Source organism: Nelusetta ayraudi, unplaced genomic scaffold, assembly GCF_046127955.1.
Source record: "Nelusetta ayraudi isolate G7.1 ecotype Tasmania unplaced genomic scaffold, CSIRO-AGI_Nayr_v1 ptg000048l, whole genome shotgun sequence".
Taxonomy (NCBI): Eukaryota; Metazoa; Chordata; class Actinopteri; order Tetraodontiformes; family Monacanthidae; genus Nelusetta; species Nelusetta ayraudi.
The window spans coordinates 11,917,501-11,931,468 of record NW_027466098.1 but is presented as its reverse complement, the minus strand read 5'-3'; the positions used below and the strand labels follow the sequence as shown (position 1 = coordinate 11,931,468).

The following is a 13,968-nucleotide window of genomic DNA, read 5'->3' as shown; positions in this document are numbered from 1 at the left end:
GAGGTTATCAGCAGTTCATCGAGGGAACATGGAAGTGAGAGACAATACCTTTCTCCACTGCACCAGGCACTCGGGGTGGTGCGGACGGGTTCAATAAAAACTTTGACTCTGGTGATTTAAAGAGGAAAAGACCTTGCATGCTCCATGCGATTGTCAGCTGCTGTTGTGATCAAAACAAACACTGGCTGACCGCAGACTGGGGTGTGTGTGTGTGTGTGTGAGAGAGAGAGAGGGAGAGAGAGAGAGAGAGAGCACATCCGCTGTCTATTAATGACCTCAAAGATGGGAAAATAATTATCCCCGTGGATTATAGTCTGCACTCTTTCAAACAGTTGGCTATGGAAAGAAGTGAAAAAATAAACAGATAGGCCTTTATTACAGCTTATGGTTTTTGAAAGGACCTCTGCGAAGCCCCAAAAACAGTTCAAATATGTGTTTCTTAGACAACTATTGGCAACCAGTTGTGAGCTTTTCTAAGGGGTTTCCCAGTCACGGTGTATGTTCTGAATAAAAAAGCGTTCTGTATCAGCAGAAAAAAACAAACTGTGAAAGGTTTGTTTTACATAGCAGGCGCTGTGGCCTCTTCCTATAGCCCAGGAAGTCATTAAAAGCAAAACGTATTCATATTGGGTACTTAGGATAAAAACGATTTCATGTAACCAATGAAAATTACAGCATGAATATCTTGTGAACAACTGTAAAACGAGTGAAGTCCTTTTGTGTTTCAAAAGGTAGCTTTAATTTAAGAATTCCAACTGACTTATTGCTACTTAAACATGAATATGTTGTTCCATTACAGTAATTACTTAATGCAGGTGAAATAAAAATGTTCCTTTTTTTAATTTACATTTTTAAACTTGTTTATTACAGTATGGTATAAATAAACAGCTCACTTGAATTATTAACATTTTAACTTTTCTATTGCGTGGTGTTCCTTGGCGGTTAAAACACATTCTTCCAACCTGGATGTTTTATTAATCGTCATAACAATTTAATTACAATACATATAGTTGTTGTTGTTGTTGTTTTTTTTTTTTTATGTATCTGTGTTTTGTTTTTGTTTTTGTTTTTCTTTTAGCAAAAGGCGAGCCAGTTCAACGTGTTTTCTGTCTAACGCCAACGTGCAACTGAACACTACTGCTGCTGTGTGTCAGACATCATCCGGAACCTCCGTGTGCCCTCCCTGGTAAAAAAGCAGCGGGACTCGCCGTTGGGTGTCGCTGTGCGCGTAAAGTCTCCACCGGCGGTGGCGGGTTTTCGGTCCGACCGGACCTCGGCGCAGTTTGAAGTGTCAGCCTGTCTTGTTGAACACGTGAGAGGTTTCAGCGCGGACGCAGAGGGCGAACGACGAGGTGGCGGGGAGGGGGGGAGACGAGAGGGGCAGAGAAGTTACGCGGAAGGAGAAGTTGTGACAGAGAAAAGCTGGAGTTTCGGGTCCGGGGGCGGGTGGTGAAAACCTGTGAAGGTCCTGATGAGGGAACTCCGAGGAGGGGAGCAGACACACGGCCAGGGCAACAGACATGAGTCCGAGGTAAGACCGAGGGGCGACGCTCGCGTACGGGTGGCATCAGGGCGCGCGCGCGTCACACGGCGAGTGTGGGACTTTTAAAGTGAGGTTTTGGTTGCGCGTTCGAGCGTCCTGGTGTGTGTGTGTGTGTGTGTGTGTGTGTGTGTGTGTGTGTGTGTGTGTGTGTGTGTGTGTGTGTGTGTGTGTGTGTGAACGCGGCTGCGGAAACTCAAAAGATCCGGATCGTGAACTCACCGGCATGGTTTATAGATGACACATACACTTTGGAGGTAAAATACTTGAGGTTATTATTGTCACAATTAGCTGTCTATTGTTATTTTGTATGCTTCGCTTTTAAAATATGCTGATTAATAAAGTTCTGGAAGGAAACGTGAACTTTTAAGTTTACGCATAGAATACAACAAGCTTGACAGCTTGACAACCACAACAACAACAACAACAGCAACAACAACAGACTACAGCTGACAGCTGCACCACACATATCTAAATATTTTAACAAAAAGATACCTGACTGCTATTGAGATGGCTGCAAATGTAAGTGGAAAAAAAAGAAAAAAAAAAGAAAGAAAGACACCTGTGGAATAACAACAACAACAACAACTAAAAATAAGTTTGTGTCAAAGTCAGGTTGCTGCTCCACATTTGGCAGACAGTTTGCATTTTAATTGCGCAAATGAAGTCACTGTGACAAGCCGGAGCTGGACTGACACGTTGTTTAAACACCCTGAAGAGCAGGCCCTGAAGCACTCTCACTAGTGCTGCTGCTGCATGCTCAGGTGCTTCACGGCTCAGGTGTTGTTTTTTTGTTTGTTTTGTTTTGTTTTGTTTTGGAAGTCTAACAGAAGCTTATCCCGCCTCCCTTCTGCCTCACTCAGCCTTTAATAGCTCCAAACATCCCAGGGGGAGGTAAAATACACCTTCACTGAACTGTAAAGATGCTCCACCAGATTGAAAAGTTTGCTATCCAGGGGTGACATGTTTCTTTCTTTCTTTCTTTCTTTCTTTCTTTCTTTCTTTCTTTCTTTCTTTCTTTAAGGAAATAAATCATTTCCCCCCACAGGAGTGGTATCTCCTGTTTCTCCTCGTGAGTCAAACTCATTTGAGCCCTCTTTTATTTTCGTCGATTAATGTGCCACTTACAGTAAACGCCGACGCGCACCACCAGCCTGCATGTCCCTTTAAGACGATGTGTTGAGAAGTTCAAGTCGGGGTCACTTGAAGTTCTTGCCCTCTGTTTTACCTTTTAGTTTTATTATAGACTGACATCACACGGGGCGCTAAAACACTTAAGGCGCACAGAGGCTCCATTATCATCCCGGTGCGCGTTATTGGTCCGACTCAAAAATAGCTAAGGAAATTAGTAGGAGGGAGAAAAGAAAAAAAAATAGGAGGAAACTGATGCCGGTCTGAGCACGTATTTTTTTTTCTTCCTCTTCTTTTTTTTTTTTTTTTTCAAATAGAAGGGGATGAGACAGAAGGGCAGAGGAGGGGCAGCGAGACAGAGAAGAGAGGGAGAGGGGAGGGGAGTAGGTGGGAGGACGGACCGGAGGAGCGACAAGAAATTCATATCAATTAATAATCATAGAGCAGGGGGAGGAAAAAAAGAGAGCTGGCAGACGAGCACGGAAAACTGGCATGTTTTTTTGGAGGCTGGCAGTTGAGAGCTGAAACGTCAGATATGACTCCCGGAGACTGCTGAGATGATCATTAAGGGAGACTTAGATCGGATGGCAGAAGACATCGGGCATGCAGGTAAGAGCCAACAGGCTGGGACGCGCAGCTTTAAACTGTGTCTTACCAAGGCTGCTTTCTATTTAATCGCTGTTTCTGATCATTTTTAAGTAGCTTGTAATTTGCCTGATTTTATTTTATTTTTTTAATCCGGGATACGACCGTAAAAGTACAGGTTGGACATTTTTTATTTTATTTTATTTTTTTTAGCATTAAGGCCTACTTTCAAATACAGGAACGAAATGTTTATTTTGAAATTATCAGTTTTGCCAGACTGCAAAACCCTTTAAAGTGAGTTAGAAACGGCTCACTTGGACCGAATGTCACGCGTAAACAAAAAAAATAGTTTGATAGTCTGACACACTTTTCCGTTTCCTCCTCGTCAGATTTAAAGTCTTCAGAGTCTTTTGAAGTTTTCGAGTTCTTCTCCACGTGCGATTTTGAACTTTCAAATAACCTCAAAGCAAAAGGAAACACCGAACTTTTTTTTTTTTTTTTTAAATAAAAAAAAAGGAAGTTCAGCTTCTTCAGTTACCCTGTAATAAATTAAAGCGAAACAGGTTCTATAAATTCTTTATGGAGTCATGTGAGTGCGGCGTTGCTTAAAGGGAAAGAAAGCGCATCCTGCTATATACACAGTTCTGGAGGGATATTTTTAGTGCACAGATTTCTAATCCACGAGAGGAAGAGACGTGGTTTCTAAGGGCTGCTGACAGGTCTGAAGAAGAAACAGCTGTGTGTGTGTGTGTGTGTGTGTGTGTGTGTGTGTGTGTGTGTGTGTGTGTGTGTGATGCACCTTTCGCGCTGCCGCGCTGCAGAGATCCGCTTCTGGGAGCGATTACGCACTGGAGTTGTAGCGATGAGGATGAGCCTCTGCTGCTTCTACTGCTGCTGCTGCTGCTGCTGCTGCTCGCACGAAGCCGTTCGCGCACGGTTCGGTTTGCTGTGAAATGAACAGCAGCGGTCCCGAACTTTATAAGCACCGTGCATTCTCTGTTTTGAAAAAAAATAAAATACAATTTAATAAAGTAAATTTAAAAATAAAAATAAAAATCTATCGATCCTCAGAAGACATAGAACTAAAATGAGCCCGAGAAAACATTTATTTCCTACTTTAAAATAGGCACAGATTAAATATGATTATTTTATAAAGACACTGATATGTCTTATATGGATGTGCACTTTGTCGTCACGTTAAAGTAACAATAAATGTTGCCTCGAATCATTTTATTCTATTTTATTTGAGTTGGTGAATTCTTTCCCCCCCTTTTTTTTAGAGGCGTGATCGCAGCAGCCTCACAGGAAATTCTGCGCGATTCTGACAAACCCCTTCAACTTTGGGTGCAACTTCTCGATTTGCGCTGCAGGAAGTAGTTTTTCTAAGTGATACGTATTTATAAACTCCGTCTTGCACGTCTCCCACGGGCTGAACCAAAGTAGGTTTTTTTTTCTTCTCTTGAAGATATTGCAAATGGTAAATCAAAACTTGGATGAAAGGAATACAACACTGCCGCAAAATACCTTCTTGTAAATTTAAACCAAACACATTGCGGCGTTTGGTCGTAAATTGGACGTGGCCTTCATGCAAGCATGGTCAAATGGGTTGTAAAATAAACAGGGTGACATGAGCATGGAAAGCAAAAATTAGGGGCAAAGAAAGTAACGTGTCAACCCGAGGTTTAAAGCAGATGTCTGTGTTTACGTGACCTTGGCTTCATGTTCAGGTAGGAAGTTCAGTCTTCTGCCACAGGCCCCAAAAAGTGACAAAACATTGGCAAAACAGTAAGAAAAAAAAAAAAAGACAACCGCAACATGCACCACCGTCGCCTGCATATGTAAAACATGTTTGAAATGATAAAAGCAACATCTTCCTTCAAAGATTATACAGAGAAAATGTGCTATATAAAATAGGGGCGCAGCTGTCAGCAGCTCCTCTGAAAATGTCTTCAAAATAAATGGCGTTTTAACAGGGTGCAGTAAGCGCCCCTGTCCTCCAAGCAAGACTTTTACACACACACACAGACGCACACGCACGCACATGCACGCACGCACGCACATGCACGCACACACTTCATGTTTGGTGACCAAATGCTCTGACAAACTTTGGGCTCAGATATATTTAATCCAGTAACCCATCACAAGTTTGAGATGGCAGCGGGAGGGGGGGGAGGGGGGGGGGGACCTTTATCGTGTTGGGTGTTGTTATCACAAAACAAAACAGCTGGAGTTGCTACGTGCACAGAACCTTGCAGGTGCACAGTGTAATCATTTTTTTTCCTTTTTAATTTTTTAAATAGCAGACAAATTGTCTAAAATCACACCACAGTTGAAGTTGGCATTTGTTATATGTTATTCTAATGCTGCTCTTTAGATTGAATGTTTTGTAAAATAGTCTGTTGCCTGATATGGCACGGCAGGCGGAGAACTGGGCGGACACCGTCTGTTTGTGTGCATGCTTGAATACACAACGTGTCACCGTGCCGCCGCTCTGCTCTGCAGCCCAGTCGCAGTGAGCTGCACACCTCCTAATGGAAAGGAGACTCTGCGAAGGTTCAACAAGTGGCGGAAAGTACTTGGCCTCTCGCTCATATCACTCCACTTTGCAAACATGTTTGATCTGTCTGACAGTGAGATTTATCGCAAAATCAGCGCAGTGGGTAATCAAAAGGTGAAAGAAACCAGTCGTGGAAACAATTCAAAACGGCAACTGCGGACGTGACGGAGCGAAAAGCGGACCAAAGTTGCCACAGAACCCTTCCTGTTTAAAGACTTTGATCCTTTTTGTTTTTGCTTAGTGGTTATAGTTGCAAAGGCTGGATATAGAGAATGTGTAAATCATGTAATCATGTCTCTGCTGTTGTGCTCAGGAGAGACCTATAGGCTCTTTTGAATGCACAGATTTGGCAGCAGCGCATTGACAGAGGAAATGATCACGCGCATACTTTTGGAGTGTTCCTTGGGATTCCTTTGTAAGTTATCGGTCAAGGTGCTTTTTTTTTTTTATTTATGTTTTGCAAAAAAAATATTCCTACTTCCCCTTTCTTGTGCCGAGTGTGCACACTGAATGGAATAAACAAGAAGTGAATGAGCTGGTGTCAGGAAGAGCATGATTAGACAGATGACATGATATTTATTTAGTTGCTTGTTTCCCATCAGCGTGACTAAGCCCTCGGGGACAGTTTGAGACATTTAATCTCGTAAGTAAACCATCCCCAGAGCCTGGTGGCTGAACAATACATGATGGATTCCAGCGCGCAGCTGATACAGTTTATTTTAGACTCCATGCGACAATTAGTGTTGACGCTAGAGCGTGGAAGAATCATGCGCAGCGTTATTTGTGCGGACCGTCAGATCCCTGGAGCTCACCTCGAGCAGGAGCGGGGAACAGTTTGATGCTGATTTACATCTCATGCGCACGGTATTCCCGGTTTGACTGGGCAGGATGGAGGCTTATGAAAGATCCATGTGTTGTTTTTCTGGATGCGTACCTCTGGTTCCCCACACTGGTTTATACCTGCGATTCATCAAGCTTGTGTTACATTTATCCCCCGTTTTGTTTTAAAAGTCAGCAACACTGCTTCTAGAATACCTTATCGGGAAGCCAGCAGTCACAAAACATATCTGCAGTACTCTGAATTTTGTGTCTTTTTTTTTTTTTTTTTTTTGCCCTGTGCAGAGGAAGTGAGTGCGTACACTTGGGTTTCTGATAATGAGAAAACCACGTTTCACCTTTTGCACAAGTTCATTTGACTGCGTAGCCTGTGCGCTGAATCCAGCATCGTTTGGCTTTTTTTTTTTTTTTTAACTAAATACGATCCAAGAAAAGGAATGAATATTATTTGCACACATTATGGCAGGTAGAGAATTTGTGAATTAAGCACACAATAGTGTTCAAGTTAAAAGTTAATGGTATTTTGATAGGGGATAAAGTCTCTGTGAAATGTCAATTTTTAAATACTAATATTATAAAGTGCAAAAACGCAGCATTCAGGGATCATTGGGGAATATCTGATGATTGGTGAGGTGCTGAATTTTAAATGTGCCCATAATGTCTCCAATCAATGTTTGCCACGACTGCGGGAAATCCTCACCAATATCCTTTGTTCCAGGTGGTGGACTGAAGATGATGCTGGGTGCCATGGAAGTTCCAAGTCACGCTAGGGATCTCCTCCTGCAGCTCAACAGCCAGAGAACCAAGGGCTTCCTGTGTGACGTCATCATCGTGGTGCAGAACGCCCTCTTCAGAGCTCACAAGAACATTTTGGCTGCCAGCAGCCTCTACCTGAAGTCGCTGGTGGTCCACGACAATCTCATCAACCTCGACCATGAGATGGTGAGTCCGGGGGTCTTCAGGGTCATTCTGGACTACATCTACACAGGACGCCTGAGCGACGGAGACCCCTCCTCGCCCACTGAGCCGAACCTTGGAGCCGTCTTGGCGGCGGCCAGCTACCTGCAGCTGCTCGACCTGGTGGCGCTGTGCAAGAAGAAGCTCAAGAGAAACAGCAAGTACCCTCCCCGCCAGGCACCCCACTTTCTGCCTTACCCAAAGCTGGGGCCCACTGGCATGGGTTTAGTAGGTGATGGCAGGTACAGGGTTTCCACCCCCGTCATTCAGTCCTGCCCTCCGGGAGGAATCCTGAACAGCCATGTGACCCGGCCACCGCCACTGGAGGACCTGGTTCCCCATCGTCTCGCCCTTCACGCAGGAGAACTCTATGCCCCCACTGCCACCCAGGGCTCTCAGGTGTTCCCACCTCCTCCGTCAGCGCTGCCCGCCCAGCTCGGGCGCCCGGGCCACCCTGAGAGGAACTGCTCCCCGAACTACGGGCTGGATCTCTCCAAGAAAAGCCCCAACTCCCAGTCCCAGCACATGTCGTGCCAGTCCCACCTGGCCAACAGCCACAACGACGAGGAGCGGGAGAGCGCCCTGAGCAACCGCACCAGTCCCGCCCAGGCCACCAACGGGAGGGCCTTCCCCTCAGACAAAAACGAGGCCGCCGAGCAGGCCGGCTCCGTTACTCCCCCTCTGTTCTCCCACCTGCCCCGCCTGCACCGCTCGGCCTCCCAGGGCACGGATCGCTACCCGTGCCCCATGAGCCCCGACACTCCCACGGAAGGCGGCGGCGACGCCGGCAGGGAGATGGGCAACATCTACCGCTGGGTGAAGCACGAGCCGCTCTCGTACCCGCCCGAAGACGAAGACGAGGAGGAGGACGAGGAGGAGGGCGGTGAAAACGGGGAGCAGCACCACAACCACCACCACCACAAGGCCGCCGGGGAGGAGAGCGAAGGGGTGGACGACAAGAGCGGCTCGGGGACGGAGGAGACGGGGAGCAGCGAGGGCCGCCCGTCGCCGCCCGGCTCCATGGGCAGGCCGTACATGCCGTACGAGCCCGAGAGCTTCGGGGACAACCTGTACGTCTGCATCCCCTGCGACAAGGGCTTCCCGAGCTCGGAGCAGCTCAACGCGCACGTGGAGACGCACACCGAGGAGGAGCTGTACGGCAACCCGGGCGGCGAACTCGGGAGCGGTGGCGGCGGTGGCAACGGCAAGAACAGCGGCAACACAAACGGCTACGGGGGCCTGACGGGCGGCGGCAACACCCTGAACAGCCTCTCGCACCTGGAGAACAAGAACAGCCAGGGGCTGAACTCGGGGGGCCTTGGCGAGATGATCCGGCCCTACCGCTGCTCCTCTTGCGAGAAGTCCTACAAGGATCCGGCCACCCTGCGGCAGCACGAGAAGACCCACTGGCTGACGCGGCCGTACCCCTGCAGCATCTGCGGCAAGAAGTTCACGCAGCGCGGGACCATGACCCGCCACATGCGCAGCCACCTGGGCCTCAAGCCCTTCGCCTGCGAGTCGTGCGGCATGCGCTTCACGCGGCAGTACCGCCTCACCGAGCACATGCGCATCCACTCGGGCGAGAAGCCGTACGAGTGTCAAGTGTGCGGCGGCAAGTTCGCCCAGCAGCGCAACCTCATCAGCCACATGAAGATGCACAGCGGCGTCGGCATCGGCGGCGGCCTGGGCGCCGAGGGGAAGCTGAAGCTGGACCTGGAGGGCATCTACCCCCTCACCAAATACACGGCGGAGCACCTGGGGCTGAAGCAAGAGAAGGCCAACGAGCTCTTCATCCAGGCTCAGCAGCAGCTGGTGGCCGACGCCAAGGTCATGGAGAGCCTGTACCCGCTGTCCAAGCACCTCGGCCTGGCCCACGACAAGACGGACATCCTGGGTCAAGCCCTGGCCCCGCCCCTGCCCCCGCAGCCCCTCACCGAGGCCCGCACCATTGACCGCTACTCGCCCAGCTAAGTCCCGCGTCAAGCCAGCACACAAACACAAAACACACTCACACAAACCCTTTGCAGTATTCGAAAAACGCCGTTCACCTCAAACTCGTCTCTGCACCTCAGACCCAGGCCAAAAGGGATTGGCCTGCCGATGCACACCAAAAAAAAGTTGACTTGTAAAGTGCCTTAACAAAAAACAAAACAAAACAAAAAAAAAGCATCTAACGTGTCTTAAAGTCCTCCTTCGTTAAAAAGGAGCCCTGTGCTATTCTGTGACCAAGGGACACTTGCTGCAAGTACAGTATTTATGTCTGTGCAAAACAAAACATTTATGCAATCACAGCCTTTGAGCCAAAGTGACAAATTGAAAAACCAAAATGAAATTGCTTTATTTATTTTTGTATGACAGTGAAATCCAAAAAAAAGAAGTGGTTGCAAAGGAATATTGTGACCTGACCCTAAACCTGTGTACAGAATGTGTTGTACAAAACAAACAAAACAAAACCAAAAAAAAAAAAAAAAAAACACAACAAGAAGCACATAAGGACAAAATTCAGGGTATTGGTCCAGACCTGAGTGGAACTTTTAGCAAATGAATAAGCCAACTCTTTCTGGACTTTAAAGCCATGGGGATTTTTTTTTCCTTTTTATTTTCTTTTTGTTTTTTGCTTTTTTGGGTGTAACGGACAATTTATGTATCCCACTCTTCAGCTTTTAAATCATGTATGTGTTTCGCCAAGTTGCAAAGAGAAGACTGTATGATAGGAAACAACTGTTGCAGAGTTTTGGTAAAGTCCCTGCTTTATTTTTTTTCCCCCCGACTTTTATTTTTTATTTTTTTTTAAAAGGTAATGCTCTCCCCTGTGTGTTTTCCTCGGACTTGTACTCCGTGACAGCAACGTCAGCTTATTCCACCTCACACTCTGCCTCTAACCCTTTTCTAAGCTAAAACGTCCTTATCATTTCGACAAGCATTCCTTTTTTTTTGGCCTGTATTTACAGCTCCGTTATTTCATAACCGGGACACAATTGCACATATCCAGTTGATGACACACTAATATGTCTGCTCAAGACGAGTGCTGCTTCATCACATGGTGAAGACGAGGCAATGGGTGTGGTCTCTGATGACGGGTTTTTTTTTTTTTTTTTAATTTTCCGTTCTCTTTTCACGTGATATTTGAAAACGTTGATGTGGCTGAGAGGGAAGGCCGGGGTCAGGTTTGTAGGCGACGACACAGAAATCTTACTGCGAACAGCCGAGGGGTGATTAACTCGGTTGCGGCAGCCTGTCGGATGCTCTCCGACCTCTGCCCTCCCCTCGTCTGCGCGCCTTGTCTTCGGGCTTCTGGTGCCTTTTGGGTTTGCGAGTCGCTAATCTGTCCAAAGTATGAGCTTAAAAAAAACCCATACACACACACATAAAAAAAAACACAAAAAAAACGGAAGCTCCAGCTGCCGTCTTTCACTAATCCCTCCGACATCTCACTTTCCCCTGGGCCACTCGCCGGCACCGCGTCCCATTTCATGCCTCCCGACTCAGCCCCGCCCACAGATCCACCCTTTGACATTGTCTAAAAAAAGGACAAAATTCTATTTTCCTCTGATATGATGTCCAGATAGTGAAAGTGACACACTTCCGCCTTAGCTGACGGGCAGTTCCTCCAGCACGACAACAAAAGAGCCCTGAAAGGTTTTTCTTTGTCTTATTCACCAGAAGGCCTTTTTCTGTTTTTGTATTTTGTTTTTTTTACTATAACCACTTTCACTGGTCTTTGATGTTCTGACCACTATAGTGCCAAAGCCAACCTCAGTGGGTGAATGTGAAGACTTAAAGCCATAAATACACTGTGATGTGATGTGACATAGCGGATTCTGAAAGGGGTTAAAGACACAAAGTCGACGTGCCTGACATTTGGGATTTGTTTTCATGTTTCCCCCCTTTCTTATCTTAGTAATTTAAAGGTCTCTTTGTAGCATATGATCATATCGAACATGTTTTGTTAAAAAAACTAAAACTAAAAAAAACAAAAAAAAAACAATCACTTGTCTTTATTTCACTTTGAACTGAACGCAGCCCACGTGACTCTGGCGCTTACCTCAGGACTGAACCCAGCAAGGGGACGCTAAGCTTTACTAAAGAAAAAAAAAAAGAAAAAAAAAAGTGAATTCCAATAACAATATCGGCGCGTGCACACTCTCACACACACCTTATGTCCTTACAGGATGGTTATCCTGTGTTAAACCTGTGGTTATTCCTGTGTTTATATATTTCTTGATACAGCTTTGTTGGTTGAGAGATATGATGATATTTACTTTTCTGTGTCTTTTTTTTATTTTTTTTTGTACTTGTTACTAATGCGGTATACGTTGTGACGTCCTCGAAGAGGCTTATAATGGTCTAAACAGTTCCACGGTCAAGAGCACAAGGCAAAGTCATGTTGGCAGCGTCTTAACTGGCAGCGTGCAAAGGTTTTTTTTTTTCCTTTTCCTGAACCCCACCCCACCCCGAGCGAGCGAGGTGTCAGTGGTCTTCAGTTTCTGCTCAGCGACATGTCTCTGCTCAGGCCTCAGTGACTCACTGGCACTTTGAAATGTCTCCACCAGACATGATGTATTATCAGTGTTTCCCTAAAACAGACGACATGTGGCTTTGCTGTGTGCATTTGAAAAAGAAAGCTTCGTATTGTGTCACCGCCTCTCCCTCTCTCGCTCCCCCACTCCCGAGGTTAGTGAACTCTAGATGATAGTCAGACTGAGGCTGAACATGCACACAAGTATGCGAGAGGCCAGGCAGCTGGGAGTCTTTGGACTCTGGGGTGAAACGTTACCAACGGCGAGGACTTTTACGGGGCGCGTTGTCGGCGTTACAAAAAATCGTGGACGGAGCAGACGGATGTCGGCCGTGGGAATATCGTTTTCTGGTTCGAATAAAATTCGGCCCCCTCCTTTTCCCTGTCCCATCGCTAAAATAACACAGAGTGTTTTTGCTGTCGCCCGAGGGGAGTGCAAAGATAATGGCTCAACAGCTCAGAGGGACGCACACGGTGCAGAGTTTGCTAAATATATATCTTTTAATGTGCGGCACACAGCGGCTGGAGGTTTCGCCGCACGTACATAAAAGAAGGAAGTGTTTGCTTGTCTCGTTTTTTTTTCTTGCGCTTCCCGACGTCCCCCCCCCCCCCCACACCCCCCACCCCGGGCGTGAAGACGGGCCCCGTTAACGCACGTCCTGGGAATAGAGTCGGTTGCGGAGGAGACGAGCGCGAGGAGGCAGGAAGTGAACTCTTGGCTGGTGCGTCGCGCTGAGCAGGATGTGCCGCGTGTTTCTGCTCAAAAGGCAAAGATAGAGCGAGGGAGAGCGCAGAGGGAGAGGAGCAGGGGAGAACGCAGCGGGGCGGACGTCAGCCATTGTCTCGGTGAGAAAAACTCTCCATTCAGAAAACAGGCAGGCTGTATCTTCTCCTTTCCTTCCCCTCGACCGCTCTCTGGGAATAAATCCTGCGCTATCATGAGGGGTGGAGGGGTGGAGGGGTGGAGGGCTGCTGTCAAGGCCTGTGTGCTGAGGAAGACATTTTGTTAGAATTCAGCAATTAGGGATTCACGGTTTGGCATCAGAGGAACGTATTAAAAATGCTTCCTCAAAGTGTTTAGGGTAGGTTTTTTTTTCCTTCCAAGTTTAAATATGTAATTCAAGCTTCTTAACCCCCCTCCCCCCCCCGCCATTAAAAAAAAAACAGTGTCTTTTGCTTTGTCAGCGATCCACTCAGTGAAAACTGCACAAGCCTTTTTCCAATTAGCTGCCAAAGCCACTCACCCCAGTGGGGTTTTACACCATATGCCTTTGTTAATGTTATTTATATGACAACGCATCCCATAAAAACCACCGTCACAAAGCTACCGCAAGCGGGGTCACGGATGAAGACGTTCAAGGCGTATAAAACAATTCATTGAGTGCACCCGTCCTTAGCGGAAAAATAAAAGTGTCTGGTTAATTTGCGCAAAAAGAAATGATAAGAGGAGTGGAATTGTGTCCAATTCCCCTGTTAAACTAACACATCTGTTCCTGGCCTGTTTTTTTTTTTTTATCTATTGCAAAAGAAGAAGAAACAAAGGATTTGGATAAATTCCAGATATTTCTCTTTTGGGGGTTGTATGAAAGAAAAAAAAAATCTAAAGTATGGCTTTAAGCTTTCTAGCAGCAGCAGCAGCAGCGGCAGCAGCAGCAGCGGCAGCAGCAGCAGCAGCGACGGCTGCTGTGAACCCGCTGCTGCCTGATGTTTACGCTGTTCCTCTGCTGAAGCTCTCAGCAGACGTTGCAGCAGATGCTCCAGACCAAAAGGGACAATCTCCCTCCGCGGCGTCCAGCGCAATTTTTTTTCCAAAGGCCGCCCTGCCAGGCTAAGCTCGGGACC

At 46.9% G+C, this 13,968-nt stretch overlaps 1 protein-coding gene across 2 annotated transcripts in view; it reads left to right on the top strand.

The window, feature by feature from the left end:
* The first annotated feature begins 1,275 nt into the window (after positions 1–1,275).
* The window catches only part of hic1 (hypermethylated in cancer 1), a 15,078-nt gene continuing 2,385 nt past the window's right edge, over positions 1,276–13,968 (top strand). Inside the window, exons 1-2 of one of the 2 annotated variants that reach the window (XM_076036370.1) lie at positions 1,276–1,531; positions 7,369–13,968. The exon at positions 7,369–13,968 is cut by the window's right edge and continues 2,385 nt beyond it. In XM_076036370.1, coding sequence (XP_075892485.1) covers positions 7,383–9,578 — 2,196 coding nt within the window. In that variant the 5' untranslated portion in view covers positions 1,276–1,531; positions 7,369–7,382 and the 3' untranslated portion in view covers positions 9,579–13,968. Of the gene's footprint in view, positions 1,532–3,070; positions 3,281–7,368 lie in introns of those variants that run through there. The other variant, XM_076036369.1, reaches the window with a different exon arrangement.